At 43.2% G+C, this 23,362-nt stretch overlaps 2 protein-coding genes across 22 annotated transcripts in view; one reads left to right on the top strand and one right to left on the bottom strand.

Moving 5' to 3' along the window:
- The window catches only part of DEPDC5 (DEP domain containing 5, GATOR1 subcomplex subunit), a 46,585-nt gene extending 45,163 nt beyond the window's left edge, over positions 1-1,422 (bottom strand). For 6 of the 15 annotated variants that reach the window (XM_065692910.1, XM_065692917.1, XM_065692918.1 and 3 more), the window contains exon 1: positions 728-985. The gene's annotated coding sequence lies outside the window, so the exon portion shown is untranslated. Of the gene's footprint in view, positions 1-727; positions 987-1,224 lie in introns of those variants that run through there. The other 9 variants (XM_065692908.1, XM_065692916.1, XM_065692911.1 and 6 more) reach the window with 3 other exon arrangements.
- On the top strand, positions 841-22,134 carry PRR14L (proline rich 14 like). Of its 7 annotated transcripts, none has more exons than XM_065692926.1 (10): positions 841-986; positions 1,985-2,137; positions 2,240-2,740; positions 4,256-4,337; positions 9,666-13,113; positions 16,596-16,664; positions 17,278-17,446; positions 17,741-17,847; positions 17,961-18,032; positions 18,450-22,134. In XM_065692926.1, the coding sequence occupies exons 3-10, from the start codon at positions 2,285-2,287 to the stop codon at positions 18,730-18,732; spliced, it is 4,686 nt and encodes a 1,561-aa protein (XP_065548998.1). In that variant the 5' UTR covers positions 841-986; positions 1,985-2,137; positions 2,240-2,284; the 3' UTR covers positions 18,733-22,134. The 7 variants fall into 7 exon arrangements, with proteins under 7 accessions (XP_065548998.1, XP_065548997.1, XP_065549001.1 ...); XM_065692925.1 differs by having other exon boundaries at positions 841-1,098; XM_065692931.1 differs by lacking the exon at positions 841-986 and having other exon boundaries at positions 1,974-2,137; positions 9,666-10,757; positions 11,424-13,113.
- The last annotated feature ends 1,228 nt before the right edge of the window (positions 22,135-23,362 follow it).

Here is a 23,362-nt window from a genome sequence, read left to right as displayed (position 1 = left end):
TACTTTTCCAATTTACTCTTTTTGGAAGTGTGTTTAAACTGCAAATTATAAGTGAGAATGCAGTTTTTTTCATGAAACTATAGCCTCGTTAAAATATAAGCTGCTTTATTTATACCTGCATTCTTACACCAACTCGAAAGGCAGGACTTAAAAGTGCCTTTCAAACAGAATAAAGCAGCGAGTTTCAGATGTGCTTCTCAGAAAGTCGATTCAATTAGCGAGCTACAAAGGCATGGAGGCGGGGAAAAAATCCCACGTCCAAAGTCTGAAGGTTTTACAGAGTTTATCTCAAACTTCGAAGGGAGGCTGGAAGAATCGGGCACTGGGCTGCAGGCCCTGACGGTGCGGCTCGCCCCGCGGCTCACCGGGCCCTGCACGGGTGAAGCTGGGTGTCAATGACCCCGCCGCACGCTCTGCCGGCGCTCACAGGCGCTAACCCCGCTGCGGAAACGCCGCGCCCCCCCACCACGCAGTAGAAAACAGCGCTGGCAGGATAAAGCAGTAGTTTCCCCCCACCCCGGGGCGGTCTGGCAGGGGCGGAGCGCGGCAGCCCCAGCTGGAGGGGAGCAGGGGACGCAGTCCGAGAGACGCCGCGGGCCGCTCAGCGGCTGCCGTGGGACAAGGTACCCCCAACGGCACTGCCACGGCCGCCTTTCCGCGGCAGGCCCAAGTGCAGCCCCGTCCCTCCGAGCGGGCACAGAGCAGGGAACAAGCGCAGAGCCCTGACCTCCTGTCCCGTGTCTCTCAACAGCGGCGGCGGCGGCACCGGCACCGTCCCGACGAAGCCCCCGTGGCGGCGCTCGCCACTTCCGCATCCGGGGCCGCCGCGCCTGCACGCGCGCGTCACGTGACGCGTACCCCCGGTGCGGGTGGAAAGTGCGCGGCGCCGGGACACCCCCTGGCGGCGCGGCGGGCGGGCACCGGCTGCTAGGGCCGAGCCCGGATGAGGAAGTGATGCGGAGGGCGCGGGGCCGGCTGCCGCTGAGGTAACGGGGCCGGAACGTTGGCGCCGTCGGGCTGCAGAGCGGAGATGTCTCTGCCGCGGGCCCGCCTCTTCCGCTCGCCGCCGCCGGTTGGGAATGGGCAGCGGCGCTCCCGGTGAGGCGGAGCGGGGGGAGAGGCCCTACCGGTGGGCCCGGCCCTGCCCGGACGCGGTGGGGGCTTTGTGGCACCAAGCCCGCTCCCTGCCGGTACTGCGGGAATCAGCGGCGGTTGCATAATTACCTCCGGCGCGCTGCCTCGGGTGGGTGCGGACCACCGGGGACGAGCAGAGCAGATCGGGCCGCCGCTGTCCGGGGCCGGCGCTTCTGTCCGGGAGGAGGAGGAGGGCTCTGGGCTGAGCCTGTCCGCGCTGCCGCCGCGCTCCGGACAAAGGAGCGGCCGGCCCGGGCCGTAGCCGGGGCTCGGCGGTGCCGTCGGCAGTGCGGTCCTTCCCGCGGGGCTGGCGCCGGAGGAGCCTGTTTCTTAAAGGCTGTCTCGGTTCGGGAGCCGGGAGAGCAGCGCTCAAGCCCGTGTTTTTGTAAACTGAGTAACTGATGCCTTTGGCAGCGCCGGGCTTCGACCGCTCCTGGCGGTGCAGGTGTCCTCAGGAGCGGGGAGGCTGGGGGTTCGTTCGGCCGCCGGCGCCTGAGCGGCTGCAACGCTACGCGCTGTGATGTGTGCGCTCTCGCTGGTGCCGGGCATCGGGGTGTGTCGTTTGGGCTGAAGAGGGTCCCGACGCAGCGGTGTGCAAACAGACCTGATATGTCACATCCGACGTACAGGTGCTTCTGTGAGAGAAGCTAACGGGGCACGGCGTGTGATGGATTATGTCTTAAAGTGTTCCTTCGAGGCAGAAAACACGAAGAGAAGTTGGTTTTCCCCTCCTCCCTCGAAGATTAAAAACTTAACAAAATCACAGGAAAACAAATGATGCTTTGGTTTTAGCTGAGGGGTAGGATGTCTAATATGAGTCCCACTGATGTGCTTGATAGTCTGTTTTCAGGTATTCCAGAAGATGAAGTTATATTTGCAGGAAGAAGTTTGAATATGAAAACAAGGCTTGGGATGTCTCTCTGTTCCCGCTGTCTTCCTCTGTTAATGAGCATTTGCTTAGAAACTCAAACATTTCTCAGCTCCTTCCTTAAAACATTTGCAAGTAGGTTTCTTAAACATACATGCTGGAATCTTAATGAAGCTGTGCCTCTTATTCTGGAGATTACTCCTACATATGTTGACTTAATATTGCTTTTATTTTTAGGGTAAACTGTGAAAAGCTCAGGACAACCAATCTTCAGCTGCCCTGATGCTCTCATCTGGGGTGGAAGCTCTCCTTGATTCTTCGGGGTCTGGTGGAATAGAGGAGGTGTACCCTGGGCTGCCCACAAGCATCTCCACGGAACTTATGGCTGTGTCGGAGCCTAAGGTTGGGTTAAGTGCAAAGCCTGGTGTGTCAGTGCCTGTGCTGGCACACGGCAGCGGTCTGTCAGTGGAGCATTGTGCAACACCAGGAGTAGAGAGCTTCTGCCAGGGTCTGGGTGATGTGCTCCAGGTGATTTCTCGCGGGCCAGCAGAATCCCTTGGTGAAGAATTGGTGAAGTCTGGAGACCTTGAAGAGGATAAAAAAAGCAAAAAAAGGAACTTTAGGAGACTAGACTATTCTAGTGAGGGATACCAGAGAGGTGGCGAACAGGCTCAAGATGCTGAGGATTATCATACTGAATGCTGCACTCCAGCTCCTGGGGGAAGCTTGGAAAAACAAGTAAGCAAATGGCAAAATGCATCTCTGTGTGATGTTTTGAATGTAGGGTTAAAGTGACTGGGTGGATGACTTTGTCCATGTGGTTTCCTGTTTCTTATTTGGGGCTTCTGGCATGGGTGTTGTTATTTGGATTGTACTGGGTGGGTCCAGTGCAAAATTAGACCCTGCTTCAGGAGACAAGCAGTGTTTTGTAACATCAAGCTTTTCATTTTCTTAGATATTGTTGGGATGGTGTAAGGCAGGGAAGTAGCAGAACGTAGAGCAAAACTGACTGAAAAAAAGGAGAAACAACTTGGATAGCTCCTTGCCCAATATCCAGGTTTTGTGGGTACAGCATATTCTGCTGGTACCATAATAGTTGTTATGGTAAATAATAATAATAGCTATTCCAGACTAGTAATAGTATTATAATGCTACAGGGGCTTCAGTTTAGTATTTCAGGGCTTAATCTGAAAATAAAGATTATTCTTCATTTTTACTATTACTGTTTGCATTGAGAGAGGAAATTGCAGTCAGTTTCCTCTTTCAAAAGGAGACTCGCATGGCTTTTTTTTAACTCCTCCGCTTTATCACCCCTGATGATAAAGATGTTCTTTCTAGGTAAAGGCTGCTGAAAGATGTGCTAAATAATACTCTATTGAAAACTGAACAGTCACAAAACTCATTTTCTTACATTTTTAAATAGCTTTCACACTCCCTAGAAGATCATAGGGGAGAAAAAAAGTATGGTGACTGAACTCACACCAGCCAGGAAATCATAGAATAGTTAGGGTTGGAAAGGACGTTAAGAATACCTAGATATGGTACATAGTTCCGTGTTTTACAGACCTGCTTACTGTATTTTGCATAATACTAAAATATTTGGGCGTTTTAACTCTGGATTTTGGTGTCCGATTGATTTAGAAGTTTGTGAAAATGAGGTTAAATGAAGTTGCCAGTCATTCAGTTTTCCAAGATAAGTTTTCCCATATTTCATAGTGCTGGCGGTTTGGTTGTGGGGTCTTGGTTTGGTTTGGCTGAGGGTTTTTGCAATTAGGCTGAGGTCATCTGCTCCTGGGTCTGTGGTTTTGAGGCAAGGGAAGGAGGGGTACAAGGCAAGTGCTACCAAAGAAGAGAAAGTGCATGTGTCTTACAGAGTGGACAGTAATGGTCTGGGGATGTGAGATAGGCTTGGGGACTGGATTACTCTTCTGATTCAAATTCATGACAATTTGCATTTTAAGGTGCTTATATTTTAACTGTTTGTGTCACAAAATTTCATTGCTGCTAAACACAAATCTGTTTTGGATGCATCAGGGTTTAACAGGGAGATGATAGTGACTGGTAGGATCAGAAAGGAACTGTGTGAACCAATTGCAATGCAAGGCTGCCTCCGTGCAAGGACTGATGTGTTCTGAGGTTTCTCAGTGGTTTTCTTACTCAGAACTAACCCAGATGAGCAGGTGCAGTCCCTGAAGCATGCTGAACATTTCAGGAAATCCATCAATCTCCATTAATATTCCTGTCTTGTTGCAGGAGGACCCTCACTTAAACCAGCATGAATTGAAGTCTTTGGGAACCTGTTGCACCGAAGCAGTGGGATCTCTGAAGAACACAGGTGTGTATTTTAGCAACCTGCTGTCCCAGGTTACTTTTTATTGATTCGGAATTGATGAGTGACTGTGGGATAGCTCATTTATTTTGCTTTACAGTGGAAACTATTACCCTGCGTAGCTAGAACAATATGAGAACTTAATCCTCTGCTTTCTCCTGCCAGCATGCGCGCTTTTCCTGAAGCCCTTTTATGTACAAGATATGTTTTAGTTATTTAAGTCAAATACTTATTTACCCCAAAGCATAAAGTGGTGTTAACACCAGATGTTTTGCACTTCCTTTTGTTTCAAAGCTGAATTATATGAGAGCAATAACAGCAAAGATGTGAAAAAGAAAGGGACTATTTCATTTGCTGATGTTTTAAAAAATGAAGATTAAAGTGCAGAATCCAAAGGAAGAGGACAAGAAAACAAATCTTAATTTCATTATGATCCATAATTTTCTAGCTTCAAATACTTTGGTCATTTTGCCTGCATCTAGCAATTATTTTCTTTCTCCCTCCGTGCTGTCATATAAGCAAAGCTTGTATTTAGAATGCCACCTAGTCTTGGTTCTTAGTAGAAACCATGGAAAAGATCTGCAGAAGTCTGAGCAAATATGTTCCCTGTGAAGTTTTGAATATGAAGATGTTCTACAGTCACTGTAATTTGAATTAGCACCTTCTTTGTGAGCTTACCAAACAGTTTCTTAATAATCATAATAGCTTGGACAGAATGAGGCACACATTGTCTTCCTGGGGATGACTTACTGACAAAAATGCCTTTAAGGAAGAAGGAATGGAAATGGCTACTCTGCACAGCTGTATTCTAGGATAGAGCAGATAAAGTACCCAGCTGTGTTGAGCTTCAGTGTTACAAATACATATTATCTGTCTTCTGTAATAAGTATTATGTTGGTGATCTAAATTCTATGGTATATGGTTCTGATTTGCTTAATTTTTTCTTATGCAGAAGAAAACCGAGCACGTGTTCAGGTGACAGACTTTAGAGAGCAGACTTTGGCCTCTTCAGGAACCTGCTTAGTAAGGTTCCATGGGATATAGCCCTAGAGGGCAGGGGGGCCCAAGACTCTTGGTTGATATTCAAGGATCGCCTACTACAAGCTCAGGAGTGCTGCATCCCAACTAGAAGGGAGTGCGGCAGGAGAGCCAGGAGACCTCCTTGGATGGATAAGGAGCTGCTGAGGAAAATTCGAAGGAAAAAAGAGGCTTATAAAAGGTGGAAGCAAGGACAGGCGGCCTGGGTAGAGTACAGGGATGTTGTCTGGGAAGCTAGGGACCAGGTTAGGAAAGCTAAGGCCCCGTTAGAATTAAACTCGGCTAGGGATGTTAAGGATAACAGGAAGGGATTCTATAGGTATGTAGTGAATAAAAGACAGACTAGGGACAATGTAGGCCCCCTCTGGAAGCTCTCAGGAGAACTGGCTACCCTGGATTTGGAGAAGGCTGAGGTTCTGAATGACTTCTTTGCCTCGGTCTTCACTGGCAAAGGCTCTGACCGTACCACCCAAGTCTTGGAAGGCAGATGCAGGGACTGTGAGAATGAAGACCCTAGGCCCACTGTAGGAGAGGATCTGGTTCGAGACCATCTTAAAAACCTGAACGTGCACAAGTCCATGGGACCTGATGAAATCCATCCATGGGTCCTGAAGGAGCTGGCAAATGAAGTTGCTAAGCCCCTGGCCATCATATCTGAAAAATCATGGCAGTCAGGTGAAGTTCCCAACAACTGGAAAAAGGGAAATATAACCCCCATTTTCAAGAAGGGGAATTACAGACCAGTCAGTCTCACCTCTGTGACTGGTAAAATCTTGGAGCAGATCCTCCTGGAAGGGATGCTAAGGCACGTGGAAAACAACAAGGTGCTTGGTGACAGCCAGCATGGCTTCATTAAGGGGAAATCTTGCCTGACCAATTTGGTGGCCTTTTATGATGGGGCTACAGAACTGGTGGACAGGGGTAGAGCAGTTGATGTCATCTACCTGGACTTGTGCAAAGTGTTCGACACTGTCCCGCATGACATCCTTGTCTCTAAATTGGAGAGACATCAGTTTGATAGATGGACCACTCGGTGGATAAAGAACTGGCTGGATGGCCGCATGCAGAGTTGTGGTCAACGGCTCAATGTCCGGCTGGAGACCAGTCATGAGTGGTGTCCCTCAGGGACCGGTGTTGGGACCGGTCCTGTTCAACGTCTTTGTCAGTGACAGGGACAGTGGGATTGAGTGCGCCCTCAGCAAGTTTGCCGATGACACCAAGCTGTGTGGTCCGGTTGTTACGCTGGAGGGAAGGGATGCCATCCAGAGGGACCTGGACACACTTGTGATGTGGGCTGATACCAACCTTATGAAGTTCAGCCATGACAAGTGCAAGTTCCTACACCTGGGTCGGAGCAATCCCAGCCACAGCTACAGGTTGGGCAGAGAAGAGATTCAGAGCAGCCCTGTGGAGGACTTGGGGGTGTTGGTTGATGAGAAAATGAACATGAGCTGGCTTCAGTGTGTGCTCACAGCCCAGAAAGCAACCGTATCCTGGGCTGCATCAAAAGCAGCGTGACCAGCAGGTCGAAGGAGGTAATCCTGCCCCTCTGCTCTGCTCTTGTGAGACCTCTCCTGGAGCATTGTGTGCAGTTCTGGTGTTCTCTACGTAAAAAGAACATGGAACTGCTGGAACAAGTCCAGAGGAGGCCACGAGGATGATCAGGGGACTGGAACACCTCCCGTATGAAGAGAGGCTGAGAAAGTTGGGGCTGTTCAGCCTGGAGAAGAGAAGGCTGCGTGGAGACCTCAGAGTAGCCTTGCTGGGGAGGGATTCTTCGTTAGGGACTGTAGTGATAGGAGAAGGGGTAATGGGTTGAAACTTAAACAGGGGAAGTTTAGATTGGATATAAGGAAAAATTCTTTACTGTGAGGGTGGTGAGGCACTGGAATGGGTTGCCCAGGGAGGTTGTGAATGCTCCATCCCTGCTGGCGTTCAAGGCCAGGTTGGACAGAGCCTTGGGTGAGATGGTTTAGTGTGAGGTGTCCCTGCCCATGGTGGGGGGGTTGGAACTAGATGATCTTAAGGTCCTTTCCAACCCGAACTATTCTGTGATTCTATGACAGCTGAAACTGCCAAAGCTCACTGAAGAAGTATGAAGGCTGATGGGACTAGGATATTTAGTAAAGCAGAATGCAGGAATGACAGAGGGAGTAAATGTCTTTCACCTGAGAACAGTGAATGCCCAGAAGTCACGGCTAGAGCTGGGGTTTCAGAAACCAGCTCATTAGATTTTTCAGAGCCTTTGAAAGTCATGGACATTGAATCAGCCACAGAGCATCCACAAGAAACAAATGAGTACAGTGGGTTGAAAGCCCGTACTGCTGTGCCATTGGGAACAGGGGGTAATGTTGCATCTGGTTTGGGGACTAGAGAAGAAGAGTTACCCAGAGGAAATCCTGATAATGAGTTCAGTGTATCACTTGTTAATTGCCAGACTTATCAGCAGGGTGAAGAAAACAATGCTCATGACTTCTGCACTGGTCCTCTACCTAAACATAATGAACCTCATAGGTTGTCATCAGTAGAAAGCTGTAGAACACTCTCCACAAAAAATTCCAGTTCAGTTCTGAAAAGCATCTGTCCTCAGGACTTCAGAAATAAACCACTAGAAAACAATAGTACAGCAGCTCACAGAGTTAGCAATGAAGCCCCCAAAACATGGAAACTCAGACTCGTTATGATCATGGAACTGGGTTTGGAGAAAATCAAACCTGCACATCTGTACCAACAAAGCAGATCTCAGTGGTAAGGAGCAAAGGATTATCTAGTGCTAAATCTGGCACTAGGGAGGGAAGTGCTAGTGTAGGTAAATCATACAGGTCTGAATCTGAAGAGGCTGTTGAAGGCTGGAGAAAAACTGCTGTGGGAGGTAGCATTGAGGTTTGTAGCTGTCCTGAAGGTCAAGAGAGTGCTAATTCTTAGCATTGTCATTCTTCAGTTTTTAGTTCTGTTGCTTCACCTCCTGAGGAGTTCTCAAAAGAAAGATTTAAAATGGCCCCATCAGATGGTGATAAATTGAACAAGGACCAGTGGCAGTTCTTTGTCAGTGATTTATGCAAGGATGATATGAAAGAAAATAGTCTATTGATGGAAAGGAGCAACACTGCTTCCTGTGAAATTGGACAGACAGTCATAAGCTTTTGTAATGCCTCTGGTAAAATTTCTCCTCCCAGTAGCCACAGCTGTCTGGATCTTAGTACCAAGCTAGAAAAAGGGTCACCTGAGGCACAACCACTTGAAAAGGAATGTGAGAGTAATACAACAGCAGAAGAGTTGGCTGACAGTTTAGTTGAAGCTACAGAAGCTAATAGTAATGACAGTTTCTCCAGTGGCAAAGAAGCTAATCTGAATTACACATTAAATGTAACTCTACCTCCTGTTGCACAAAAATCAAGAGAACCTCATCATAATGAGTGTCTGCCTTGTACTGCTAATGAAGTTTCAAGCAGGGACAAGGCTCATGATAATCTATGTGGAAAAGAATTAGTTGGTGCTTCTGGAACAACAGGGGAGCAAGTCACTAAAATTGTGCTTCATAAAGATAAATTCAAGTCTTCAGTAAGTTCCAGGACTTCCGAGAACCCTAATGTGACAAGCAAAATTTCCTGAAAGAACATGAACTCTTCAGTGGGAGATACATGGAGTGTGGTCACTAGTTTAGAAAATGAACATAGTGACACATGGAATTGTTACAGAGTATGAAAGGCCAGTGTACAGCTGCCAGTACTTCCTGTGTTTTATCAGGGAGTACACGTGGAGATGATGTTCTCCTGAACAGTCATTCCTTTAATGTTGAGGTCAATAAGAAGACTCAGGAAAATGATAATTTGGAAGGAGAAGCTTCAAAGGCACTCATCTTTCCAAAAGCACACTTCCCTTTGGCATGTGAATCTCTTCCTTGTGAAGATGTCTGGGGCAACAGAGGTGTAGATCTATATGGGATAAATGATGTTTCCACAGCAAAGCCCACATTTTGCTCAGCTTACACTGCAGAGAAGTCTATTGCTACCTTGGTAAGAAATGAGGTTCCAAATAAGAATATGGAGCTTTTGAACCGATTTGGTCTTTGTAAAGTAACAGATGGCAGTGAAATTGTTTGTGGCAGAGATGAGGCAAAAGAACAGATCGGCGTGTGTGCTCTCCAGAGAGATGAATTTGATAGAATAAGAACTGTGGATTCTTCAAAGGTTCCTAAAGGCAATCAGAGAAATAAAACTAGTGAACAGCTATTAGTCAGATATTTGAACAAAAAAGCCTGTGTTCATAATTTTGGATTTTGCAACTCTCCATTAGGCCCAAAGAAGAGAGAACTGGGAGCGTGTGAGGAGGAAGAAGTGTCGTCGCTCACAGCTCACCCCTCCAAGTACAGTGCTTCAGTCTGTGGGACGTGTCCATTACTCAGCAACAGGAATATTCAAGCAGAGAAGACCCTTCGTCCAATGGAAAATCAGTGTCTTGTGTCTCAGAGTGAGTTCAATGGCTTAGTTCCAGGCAGCAAGCAACATTTAGAAAGTTTAAGTAAACTGCCAAACACCGGCTTACAAACTGAGGCTAGCTCTGTGGAAGAAACCAAAATATCAATTGGCTCTAGTCAGAGCAAAGAGATACTGTTAAAAACAGGTAACGACCTGCCTCCAGTAGCTCCTAAGTGTGTAAGAGAGGACAATTTTCAAGGAACTCTGAAAGAGAGTGCAATGGATTTGGACTCTTTACATGGTGAGAGAAATGAACACCATTCAGGAGACGTGGGCTTCGTCAGTGAGCTAACTGAAGAGAAGACAATCGAACAAAAAGAATGCAAGAACAGATGTGAAAGAGAAGGTAAAGGAAGTCTTGAACAAAGCTTTTCTGATAGCAAATCACATTGTTCACAGCATGCTTGCTTTATTAAATGTGCAGAAGAGAAAGCAGAGCCAGTGCTTGAAGGAAACAAAATGCAGCAATCTTTGCCAAAGGCGAAGTCGTCAGTGGAGGATCAGGAAAATCCAGTTAGTGCCCAATTTTTGCCCTTCTCTTCAATTCCTGGGAGTCTGTCATATAAGCCAGAAAGTATGAATGTGCTTTCAGAGACAGAAAACAAGGATCTGAGCATAAAATCTATTTTAAGTAACTCTTCCCCACAGTTAACATTTGAGCCTTGTAAAGAAACTGACACTCAAAAGGGTGTTGCTTCATCCCATTTCAGAAAGTTTGACATCCAAGACTCTTCTAATGAGACTCAGGTGGATTCAGAAACACCATCAGCTCTGGACCTGGGAATCTCACTGCTTGAGAAAGAAAAGCAGTGTCTGTTATCTGGGAATACACAAATGGATAACTGCGATTCATCTGCAGCTGAAGCTTTTAGCCAAGATTCTTCTTCTACTCTATCTGTAACAATGTCTGGTAAGAGAAAAGCCAACAAACCTGAGGTTCCATTGTCAGATAATGAAGCCACAACCAGCTTTCTGAATGGTGCAAAATGCTCAAGGGTTTGTGCCTACAGCAAAGAAAGCCTGAGAGGTGAGGGGCATAGCATGCTAAGCGTAAAAGACATGGATGAGACCCAACCAAAAAGGATTCACTGTGGAGAGAAGTTAAAGAATACGTATGTGGAAAAGAAGATGAGAAGAGAAGTAGCCCCTAGAAAAAACTTGCCCACAGATTCTTTTCTTGATGGAGAAGATTGTCCATGGGCCTTTACAGAAGATTCAGAAAAACCTGGTAGCAAAATAGTCCCTCTCAGTACTGAGAATTATGGAAAGATTTTGGAAGAAATCCCAAGATCTAACTTAAATAGCCTTTCAAAAGAAAGGACACGTGATACAAAGCTCAGAGACTTAGCAGGGACCAATCTCCTGTCAGAAACTCGGCGTGATTGTCAAACTGAAGCTGCATCTGATGCAGAAACTTCACCAGAATTGCAGTGTAATACAACGCCCCCATTTTATCCACCTATGATACTATCAAACAGTTGCAAAGAATTACCCCCAAACTGTGTGGTTTGCAATGAAGTATGTGTGCCTTACAAATTAAATGCACAAAGCAAAGATAATGTAAATTTGATTACAGAAGGCCAGGACACTACACCAACTCTTTCCGTTTCCAAGGAAAATGAGGTTTCAGGTTCAGAGAGACTTGATCAAATACAGAAATGTCAGGTACCTAAACAAAAGAAGAAGTGTAAGAAGATGGAAGAACATCTGTCAGACAAGGCACAACAAGAACAGAAGTCAGAATATCAAGGGAAAGCAAAAATCACACTGCGACCAAGTATGTTGCACAGTTCTGGACTCCTATGCAGCTCTTCAGGTGAGTTGGTGACATCAAGAAATACAAAGTTTGAAAGTCCTTCAGAAGAGATTTTTGCTGTTGGAAGCAGTGAAAATAAACTATGTAGCACTTTACAAGAAGTCAAAAGGCCAAAGATTACCACAGATGTTATTTGTTCACAGTTTTTGAAGACTCAGGATTCAGAAATGCAAAACCTGAACCTTAATTTAGGGTATGATGGAATCGCTGGTGCCTTTCGAACTACAACTAAGCAAAGAGAACCTCTTCCATTAAAGAGACAGCCTGGAAGGACATGCAAAAAAGTTCCCATATCATATCAGCTAAAAGGAGTACGAAAAAGCAAAAACAATAGAAGTTCACCTTCTTTTGAGATTCCCCCAGAGGTATTCCCTAAACAGGAAAACACACTTCTCGAAGCTTTGTACTTCCCATGTAAACCACCGGCACCGGGAGCAGAAGCAGCCATGAGGTGTGTGCATATGCCAAGGCAGAGGGCCAAGAGGTGCAGTTTGTTGAACAGCTTGAGACTTAGAAAATGTACCAAAGAACCAGCACTGTTGAGCAAGCTGTCTGCCATGGCCAGCCAGCTCCTGGCTCCTGCTGAGAGCAGCCATAAGGTAGAACCTCTGCAACGTTCTGCTGAACTTCTTCCAGTGGGTGAGAGGTACAGCCAACGTAGGTATAAGAATCTATCGGAAGCCTTTTCTTGCATTAACAGGAACTTACACTCACGCTGGGCTGACAGTTGGTGCACCAAGATGTTCAGCTTTCAGCCTTTGGCACTTTATCCTGTAGAATCTACCAAAATACTTTTTTCAGACTTGAGCCACAAGCCTCCAACCTCTTTTTTGGATACCACAGTTTTCCCAATTTCTTTTCACATAAAATTGAACTCCAGTCCTGTGACAGACCTCACAGTGATGACATCCCAGCACTCTGTACATCACGGAGCAGTTTTGAGAGAGATGCCAGCACCGCCTTCGGAATGGACTTTCTCTTTTTTCCTGTCTCAGAGCTGTTCAGATACAACAGCTTTCCAAGAAGATTCCAGTCCAAATAATGAACTGCATTCCTCTCTCTCTCTGACAACCCCGGGGGCTGTTGTCCTTCGTCGTGACCGGCAAAGGAATGCCATAGCTGAAAGAAGAGGTGGTTCCTCCATGGCTGGCCTTCACACGGTGTTAGCAATTTCTTCCCCTGGATGCTACAGGATTTGGACAAGAAGAAGAAACTTAACTAGTCATATTCCTACCATCCAGAGACTATTTATATCACAATTCGCACAGGGTTTGAAAGGGGCAAGGTATCCACCTTCTGTATCAGATGACTTCGTCTCTTCATTGCCATACTCATTGGGCAGGGTACTATCCATATGGAGTCAGCATGGTCCTTCTGCTTGGCCTTCTGAGATCACTCCTCTCCATTCCAATGATTGCAAGTGGCAGCCAAGTGTGGGCATCGCAAACAGGTAAAACCCATCAATTTATTTCTGAGATTAAATATATACAAGGTATGTACTTGCTCCTTTTTGAGAGGGAGAGGGTATTTGCAGCTTGCAGTGGAGGGTCAGTTTCCCCTCTTCCAAATCTACACATTCTACTCCAAAAATGCCTCAACATGGAAGATTCTTCCATACAGAACAGTCTGTTAACTGAATTTAAATGTATTTGCCTTCACTTCTTTAACAGTCTCCTATTTCAGCAGAATGGCTAACTCTACTTTCTTTTCCCTTGCAAAATATACATACCATGCATCAGAATAGATAATGCAGAAAGGTGAGCTACTTCATTAGGTCTATTCAGGGTGACTGCAGAACAACTGGATTTCTGAAGTAGGAAAGTTTTTTTCAGAGGTCTGAGCCACAAGTGCCACTTGGAACCACTGAAAAATGCCCAATAGCAGATTAGGAAGAATCCTGAGGAGTGAGAGGTGGAATTAAGATAAATTTTTAATTGTATTCCGTAACATTTCTGTGCTAGCTGAAACCTCTTTATGTATGCTGTGCCTTTTGATAGTATGTGCCTGATGTATTGTTGGCACAAGCAAGTGTAGCTCCACTTCAGGTTGGGAATGAATTTTGTGTGTGCATCATTCTTGTTATGAATGGGAAGAGGACTGGTATCTACTCAGTATATGTAACATTGTCATTGGCATTCCTTTTACTAAGAAACAAAATGAGAGAAGGGGTTCCTAGCTCTGCTACAGGATTTTTGCATGCTCTTGAGCAAAGATTTTGCCCTTTATGCCTCAGTGACACAGGCAGCTCAGTCCCTGATTTTATGGTTTTGAGCTTTCTGGACAGAGTGCAGACTCACCAGCACTGTAGAAAAGTCCATTTGATTAAGTATTTTCTTTAATATGACAGTCTTTAAAGAACTGTTGAATTTGGCTTATTTTATGTCGGTGGCTCGACATACGTAAAACCAAAACTCTTGCCAGATAAACTAATGCTCAACTTTGCTTTGTAGAAATGGATAACATACCTAAAAGTTTCAGTACATCACTTAGTATAAGTTCTAATGCCTACCAAAGATGTGAGTGAGCTTATAAAAGTACTGCTCCACTCTGGGAGTTGTCTGCACTAAAAGAATGAGGCTGAAGAATGGCATAGAGACAACTTCACAGCACATTCTGTTGAACCTGCATCCTTTTTGATTCCGTATGAGTCAATGTATCATGCTTAATTTTCCAGAGAACAAATTAGTACTCTGGAAGTAATCACACCAGTAAACTACAGTTTCAGCACTAAACTTAAATATAAGACAGTGTTGCCATTCTTCAAAACCAAAACAAAAACGTTTTTAAAACTTAGGCCTGCATTTGAGGTGAATTTCTTACTTTGTGTTGTTGAGGCATGTTATCCTTGGACTGGGGAGATCAGAGCTGATTTATGCTCTCATGTTTTCCCCTATCCTGAAGTCCACAGACTGCCAGGCAGTTTGTTTCAGCATATCCACTTAGCTGAAGTGCAAGAGGATTTAATTCCTTGACATAACGGGTAATTTAAAAACTGAACATTTTGCTATGAATGATCTTTATCCCAAAGGGAGAGAAGCCAAATCAAACTTCATCACTTCAAGTGAAAAACAGAGTTTTAGACTGCCTTAACTTTGGGGTTTTTTCTCTAAATTACCCTACAGATGCATGTATTAGAGTGCCTCAATTCTGCCCACTCAGATTTGCTTTAAGGTGAAGTTATCATAGCATGCAGTGAGCTGAAAGGATGGTTTGTGGAAATTTAAATAAATGCAGCAAATAAGTTCTCTTCGTAAAACAGTTAAGCAAAAATTAATATTAAAGGTTTGGCTATAAAGCAACATAAAGAACAAAACCTAACATTTCAAGTATTTAACACAATTTTAGATTCTGTTTTGCTGAAGATTGACAACCTCTTCTCATCAACTAATGAATCTTCTTTTTAGAAAGCCATTAGCAGGAATGGTGCCAACAGGATGATTCAGTAAATCTATCTTAAATTTGTGTGTACTCAAAAAAATAAAAGTCTCCTATGAAATAAATGTTTGGTGTATGAATACAGGAATACAGGATATATGTTTGGTGCAGAATAAAAACATTTTCAGCTCCCAGCACGACCAAAAATCTTTGCCTTTTTAAATTAAGATATTTAAAAACCAGAAAAATTAACAGGTGGCTCCCAGCTGTCCACAGCCCATTTTTTTTCTGGAAGAGAATTGTCCTCTTCAAATTATTTCATTCATAGTGGTTTTAATAACAGGAAAACAAGGAACGGGAGTGTTTCTCCTGCCTAAGAATCTTCTGTCACTTCCACCTCCACTAAAAGCATTCTTTAAGTGAAATATTTTTTCTAATTAGTGCTCATTTGGATTCAAAATTTCTAAAGTGTCTCTTTTTTTTCCTCCCCTGGTAATTTATTTTCATTATTATTGCATAAATCAGTAAGCTCTGCCTCTAGCATGAAGGGTCTAATGCACTACTGATACAGGTTCCAGGTGCTGGGATAGCAACTGGAACATGGAGAAAAACAAAATGTTATAGTTGTGAGGTGTCCCTGCCCATGGCAAGGGGGTTGGAACTAGATGATCTGAAGGTCCATTCCATCCCTAATTATTCTGTGATTCTGTGATTCTGTGATATTAAATGGCAAACACAAGAAATGGATCTTTCTGACCTCCTTATATTTGGACTTATCTGCGCTGCCAGAATGGTTGGTTTTCATTTATCTGTAGCATTGCAGTCTGGCTGTAACTTTTTTGCCTTAGAACTGTGACATACATTTAGCTGTTAGTTTGGGAGAACAGCAAGTACAAGTTTTGCTGTTTAATGTAATAAAAGCTGTCCCAGCTGATTTTTTCCCCCCTACTATTAATCATATGAGCACAAAAATAAAGCTTAATATTGAAGGACTTTGAGCTGCTGTGCTGACTTTTATGCCATAGAGTTATGGTAATTACCAACCCTTATGAAAGGCCTTTGGTTATTCCAGTCAACTAAGTATATTCAAGTAAGACTGTGGGAGTTAGAGACAACAGGGAGTTAATCTGATGGAAATTGTTCCTTTTCCTTTTTTTTTTTAATTTAGTAGCCAAATCCTTCAAGGCTTTTTTGTTACTTTAATTTTAAAACCTGGGGGTTTTGAATGAGGAATATAGACTTTCATAGAAACAATTACAAGTTCGAGACTAATGCTGTCTCCCTCTTTCTGTACTTTTGTTTCCTTTTCTCATCACTACCATTTTTTAGTGAAAGTAGGACTATTTCCCTAGCGAGCTGTCAGGGAAATTTAGTGGACTAAATGGCAGATGTGGCTTGTTCTTTCATCATTTTAGTCTTTCATTCCCATTCCTCACGCTAGCATTTTTTGTCTTCCAGTCCAGTTTATACTAACAATTTTCCCCTCAACTATATTATAGTGTAGACCTAATTTCTGTCTGTCTTTGTTTTGTTTTGTTCATTCTTCTTTGGAACCAGCTATGCCATCACACCGCACTTACCTATACAGAGTATGGAAGCACTACAGACTGAAGGTCATGAGATTTGGTGAGTCTCTTGAACTTTGATGTTTATTCTGAATAGTGGGATCATAAACTTAATCAGAAAGACTTTGCTTATGTCAGTTTGGCTTTCAGCTTTTAGCAGCTTATTGCAAGAATAGCTTTCTGATTAAAAAGTTAGTGAAGTAAACTGACTAGATCATGTAATGGAGAAGTGTGGAGGGGCATTAATGCAAACACCATGTAGCTCATTGCACAGAGCAATTCTGTTACTTTCAAGCACATTGTGCCACTTCTTATTAAATGAATATCTGGTACTAAAGAAGTTTGTTTCCTTACTTGGATCTCTTTTCTGACTGGACATTAGGTGCCGCATGTTCCTTCTATTCTTTTCCAGCTTTGGGATGGCAAAGATAAAGTTTTTATATTTATCTGGAAACAAAAAGTATAATTAATAGTTGTGTCAAAGATTTGCTGGCAGAAAAGGAGGATTAATCACTTTCTTCTTTCAGTAGTTACTAGGTAGAGCTGTATTACTGTGAACTGCATTGCTTTTTGTGCTCATATTGCAATTTAGGAATATCATCTGAGAGCATGGTATGCTGTTGTAGCATAAATTGGGTATTAATCTAATATGTTCCCTTCTTTCTCTGTTACAGTCTGGAAACTTCATTCCCTCTTCCATTACCTAAGCCTTGCTCACATCTGGAATCATCACCATCTCCCCCTAGGCTGCCAGCACCTGAACTCCAGGTCCATGCCCTTGATGGAGGTGATGCTTCTGTTCCAGCCTGTCTTAGCTCCCAGGATGACAAAGAACTGGAAAAAGTGAGTTCATTTTAGATTTTAGGTGTCTCGGGCTCTTGGTTCCTCAGAACTTGAAGCTCTTGCTACTGCATATTGTCTAATAACTGTTAAAGATGAAGAGAGAAAACAGGCTGCTATGCCTAGTCTGTGATGCTTCTTCCTTTTATTCAAGCAGAAAGGAGGTGGCAAAGCAAAGAGGAATGATTATTCTATAGATCATGTACACTCAAAAGGGAATTCTCTTGAATAGTATGGTCATTATTTTCTTCATTTTAACTTTTTCTCCTTTCTTTTTATCCCTTTTTCTTTCTTAAGACTGAGACAGAAAAGAGGCCAAAGAAAGTCTCACAAATCCCAATCAGGAAAACTGTTCCTAAGCCAGACCCTAACCTTACTCCAATGGGATTACCCAAACCAAAAAGGTAAGCAGTGTCTTATAAATGGACTCGTACTAGCTCTTGTAAACCTGCTTGTTGTGAAGAGAGGTAGTTTTGAAATTCTTCTTCCTTGACTGATTTGTTCGTTACATTTTCAGGCTTAAGAAGAAAGAATTTAGCTTAGAAGAAATTTACACAAACAAGAACTACAAGTCCCCTCCTCCAGCCAGGTTGGTTCTGCTTTCTAATGAGAAAACCAGGGTAAATGTGCATTACTTAGGCAGAGAGAAAGGAGATTAAAGGTATCTGAAAGGTAAAAGGGAGATAAATCTTTTAAATTGCTCTAATTTAAAGTGGTAGGGAAAGTTCAAAAATCTTATCTTCTACTGTTTCTATAATTGTGCTTTTGGACTGAAAGCAACCCAGTCTGTGCACCAGTAACAGATGATTTAGCTAGCAGTAATGCGCAGTTGCAGGAGGTGTACACTGTAGGCAAGTACACATTACAAGAGGTGTGAAGGAACTGTAAGAATGTAAAAGTTAGAAGTGTGTTTACTTGGGTTATGAAATCCATTGGACTCCCTGTCCTGGTAAGGTGGTTACCTGCTCCCTGAGTACTCATGGGTTCTATCCTTTGCTTTTATCAGGAGCTTGGAAACAATCTTTGAAGAGCCCAAGGAGAAAAATGGATGCTTGATCTCTGTCAGCCAGCAGAAGAGGAAGCGGATTCTGGAGTTTCAGGACTTTACTGTTCCTCGGAAAAGGAAGAGACGAGGCAAAATCAAAGCAGTGGGTAGTTTCACCCGGGCAAAAAAAGCTGCACTCCCGAGTGCAGAGTTAGATGCTCTTCTGAGTCAGAAGCTAATGGACCTTGACGCCTTCTTTGCAAACGAGGCTGAACAGGAGCAGGCCTCTGAGGGAGCCATTTAGCTGAAAATGGTCCAGTCAGCTCCTTTAGTATTTTAGTCTTTTTTGGAGAAACCTACTGACTTCTTCATACATTACTCTGCCACTCTGCTCTAATATCTGATGAGCTGGTTTTGGCTGTGGCCCTCATTAAGGTGCTATTTTGTTTTGGTTTTTTTTAAATTATTATTTTTTTTATGCTATTGAAGGGATTCTTTTAGGTCCCTGTTTGAGTGTAACACAGCCACATCCGATTTACCATTCCTTTCCCAGCCCCTGGAAATTACTGCTAATGTTTAATTACATTTAAATACTTTATGGGGGTAGAGTAGGAGTGTAAAGGAGGAAGTAGCGCACCTTCAGTGATGCTAGAACTCTGAACTTCAGATCATTTGCACATTTGAGTCTACTGTTGTTACTGTAATGGCTATTTTGAACAACCTGACAGAAGAGATATGGTATTTGATAAAGATAAATTCTAGCAAACACATTCTTGATATGCCACTAACTTTTTAATAATTAAAAGTAGCTGTCTGGGTTTGCTTCCAACTGTTTGTTCCTTCCATTTACTTAGAAGGTTCCTTCTGAGTTTCTCTGCCCTTCCTGGCTTCAGGTAGCAGAAGCCCCACATAACTAGACTTTAAATAACTTGCACTTTGTATATGTTTCTTTATTTACTGTATGAGGACATATTTTAACATGTCTGAGCTCAAAAAAAAGGTAATATTATAAGAAAAAAACGTGCCCAGTACTAATTTTTCCGTAATAGAGTTGTTGCCTACGTGGTTGTTGGCAGCCTCTCCTCCAGAGGAAAAGGTAATTAGCCCATGAGGATGTTAAGCTGCAGGATACGTAAGTAAAGATTTTTATTAACTGAGCTGAGCTGCTGCGTGCAGGGAACACCAGCAAAATCTGAGACTCATTTTTAAGTGGTTTTAATTCCATTAAAAATACCAACTTGATTTTAATGCCAACAAGAAAATAAATCTTTTTTCTATCTTGAGGGGCTTTTCTAGCATTTTAGATTTACAATTCATTAATTCATGTAGCTCATAATTAAATATGTGTAACAGCACTGTTATACATAATAGCTAGTGTTGTACAAAGAGCCTCCTGGCAGGTGGAATTTTCTGTTTCATTATGTAAGGCCATTTCTAATTATCTGATGCAGCACTGGGCAATTTCTCAGCTATACCATTTGAGGGAAGGGAGTTCAGCTCTGGGATAACTTCAAACTTACTTGAAGTGTAATTCAAAATGAATGCTAGCTGCAGTTCAGGTAATTTCTGTCCTTTAGTGCCTATAGAAGTTATTCAGGCAAAGCTGTCATTGCTGGGATGTTCAAATTACTCTGTTCTTTCTCTCACTTGTCACTTGAAACTTGCACTTTCTTATTTCCCTACACATAGAACAGAGTTTCTATTTACCTTCAAACTAAGCAAGTGTCTAGCGGGTGGGTATTTTTAGTGAAGTCCAAATAAATGCAGGACTGAGAATACCATCATTATCTTCTGTTGCTTTGCCACTTCTGTTACTGACTGAACAGAAAACTAAAAATTAACAAGTGATGTACTAAATTCCACAGCTTTGGAAGTGGAGAAATAGAAGAGGATTATTACAGTCTGTGTGCCAAGTCTCGAAGGAAATGTAACCTGGGCTTGTTTTCCTCCCAGCTTATGTGCTGGGATTCCTAGAAGTTTACATTCTTGTTCTGGAGGCCAGTTGTCTTTAATCAGGAAGACTGTAGAGAAGAGAGGAGTGCACACTTCAAGGAGTGGTGTTTGAGTTTTGAGGGTAAAATAACAACGCAGGCAAACTTTGAACATAGTGGCATACGATTGCAGCAGCAGGGTCTGGTTAACCTATTGGGGCTGCTGTACAACACTTTGATCCTCTTTATTTTTGTACAAAGAAATCCCTAAAAACCAAAAGGTCAACTGCCTTTTAAAAAAGTGTTTGTAACTTTCCCTATATTGGTTTATTAGCCTAGTTACTGACTGGTTGAAAGCTGTTGCAAGAATGAGATATATATTTTTATGGTTGTATGCTACAGAATGCGATTGTTACACGGCATTCATCTTCCATTTATGTGGGAGGCTTCTAGTGCTGTGACACAATTGAGCTGAACCTTATTGGGGCTTTAAAGGAAAAAGGGTATGGGTGGGGTGGGAGGAAATCTGGGTCCAGGCAAAGTTCAGACCTCTAATGTGCTTCAGATCATGGAATGTGTTTTTTCCTATGGGTTGTGGGGTTTCTTGTTTTGAGGGTTTTTTTTTTGTCTGCTTCCTTGCTCTGTCTTGGTTCTGATTGCTTTCAAATATCGTTTCTTAGCTTTCTTTTTAACAGCTACAGCAGAAAGAGCAGAGCAATGGAAACATTCAATTCTCTTTTGTTTACAATAATTGGAGTTACAAAATGATGTTTTAGTTGCCTAGCATGTTGCAGACCCTAATTTGTGGCAACCCAAATACGCAGCATTATTCTGTTTGGTTTAGTATTTGTATGATGATAAAGATGTAAGCTTATTTAGACAAAGCATCTCTTCTGCCCCTGCAGCATACAGATGTCAGCCATGTTTGTGTACTTTTGCTTTCTTCCTTTCCCACTTCTGTTCCTGTTTACAGCATTTGTGGAACAGCTTTGTTCCTTGCGGCTGCTGCTCGTACACTGGGAGAGATGGCTGTGCGAAAGCCAGGTATTTGCCACTCTTAGCTGCTTCTGTCCCAGACAATTGAAAGAAACAAGTATGGAGGATGCATCTTCTGGGGTCCTGCATACATCTAAAGGATATGTACATTTGCCTTTTCATAAAAGGAACCTACTCCAGTGAGGATTTCTTTTTTTGTTTTTTTGTATTATCATGGGAAGACACTGTAGGTGTTGCTCACAGACTGATGACTAAAGCAGTTTGAGAACTGCAAAGCTTTTGCCACGTCCTGTCTCTTAGTAGGAGGTTTTGCAGAGCCAGGCTGCTCTTTGCTAAATGTGCTGGTTATGGGAGGTAGAAAGATCACTTTTCACAAAAACTAAATCGTTTTATTTTCATCATGCTACAACTGGAGCAGCTGAGGCTTAGTGGATGTTGCATCATTTGCCTGGCTACCCTTGTGGCTGCATCCATTTGCGTTCTAATGCTTGCTGAATATGATTTTCTGCAAGCAGTTCTCATTTATCATATTTGATTTGAGGTGGGCCTTTGGTATATTATGTTCCAGGTGCTCTTCTAGAATATGGATGGTAACTGTGGATTAAAAGTCTGTATGATGCTATCAAGTTTAATAGCTCAATGAGAATTTGTACACTTGTGCCATTAGCATCCATCGTGCTCTTGGCATTTTGTTTCTGTTCAATATTGTGTGAATCTAAAATTTTACTGTTTCTTTTGTGTGTGTTTTTAATTTATGGAATAAATTTTTGAGAACCTTTCAGGTTTTTTAAGGCCTTGTTTAGGCTTGTATCAGTAAATGTGCATGAATGTCCAGGTCTTGCATACCTGGGGGGAAGAAGTCAAATCTCCAAAGAGGTTAAACTCTGTTAAGTAACTGGGTGGGCTGTTGATGAGGCCATGGAGCAGTAATTCTACTATTGCCTCATCCATACCCACACTTCGACAGGAACAGAAACAGGCCTGAAGGAGTTCAAGTATGATTCTAGCCCTGAGAGAGCATCCATCTCTTAAGGTATTAAGAGAGCACAGACAGATCTTGCTAGGTTCAGAACAAATTCAAGGCTGGAGCAGGCCAGTGGTTCATGCACTACAGCCTGTGCAATGCATCAGACTGATGCTTTTAAACCAAAGCTGAAGCATAAGAACACCAAAAGGTCTATTAAGCATCTATAATATCTATGCCAGAAAACAACATTCCTGTTCCTCTAACCCATAAATTCTATGTCTAATCCAGATCTTTCAATTTGCTGCTATTCAGCTTCACGCTGCTCTTGGCAAAACTAAGCTGACAGATGTGTTTCTCTGCTGTTGCCCTTAACTCCCTTCTCTGGCTGAGGTGCAGTGTTACATGGCTCCCACAGATGGCATGTAAGCTCCAGTAATGAAAAGAAGGGAGCACCTCAGAGACCTAAACAAGCATCATCCTGTACTGCTGCTTCAGGGCTACAGCTTGCTGGCTGCAACACATTATGAGGATTTTGCTGTTACTATACTGGGACTTGTTTTTTTTCTCTGAAAGGCAGGTGAGTTTGGCCTTGCATCCTCTGTTGTTTGATTAGTCAATGTCAAAAATGGGATGAGTGAGAGAATAACCTCAGCTAAGAGGCACTGAAGCTAAACCCTTGCTGCTGGTCACAGTGCAAAGTTTTTCTTTCTCAGGAAGTGAAAAGGAGGAGGAGAGGGGTGATTTTAAGTCAAACAACAGGAAAGAAGCTAAGCATGGAACAAACTTTAAAAGCAAGTATGCTTGGCAGTGTATTTCACAACTGAGTACTGCTGCTTTGCACTGCTGGTTCTTGTGGAGGGAGGGGCTATGGTTTTTTTGCTTTATACGGCAGATACAGACTTCAGTGCAGCTGGCCTGTCTTCACTGTTTGCATCCCATTTATTACTAGCTGAGGTTACTACAACTGTAATAGATGTAAAAAGGACTGGAAAGTTTGGGGTGAAGGATTTCTCCCCTCTCCCCTTTAATAAAAAATCTCA

Source organism: Lathamus discolor, chromosome 12, assembly GCF_037157495.1.
Source record: "Lathamus discolor isolate bLatDis1 chromosome 12, bLatDis1.hap1, whole genome shotgun sequence".
NCBI classification, from domain to species: Eukaryota; Metazoa; Chordata; class Aves; order Psittaciformes; family Psittacidae; genus Lathamus; species Lathamus discolor.
Note: the sequence above shows the minus strand (reverse complement) of the source record. Positions and strands in the feature narration are given on the sequence as shown.

Bases quoted from the DNA above. Each gene is read 5' to 3' on its own strand.
- PRR14L (XM_065692929.1), top strand. From the start codon at position 2,285: ATGCTCTCATCTGGGGTGGAAGCTCTCCTTGATTCTTCGGGGTCTGGT. The intron at 4,338-9,665 runs GTGTGTATTTTA...ACTCTCCATTAG, and splicing joins GGGATCTCTGAAGAACACAG to GCCCAAAGAAGAGAGAACTG. The intron at 18,033-18,449 runs GTTGGTTCTGCT...TGCTTTTATCAG, and splicing joins AAGTCCCCTCCTCCAGCCAG to GAGCTTGGAAACAATCTTTG.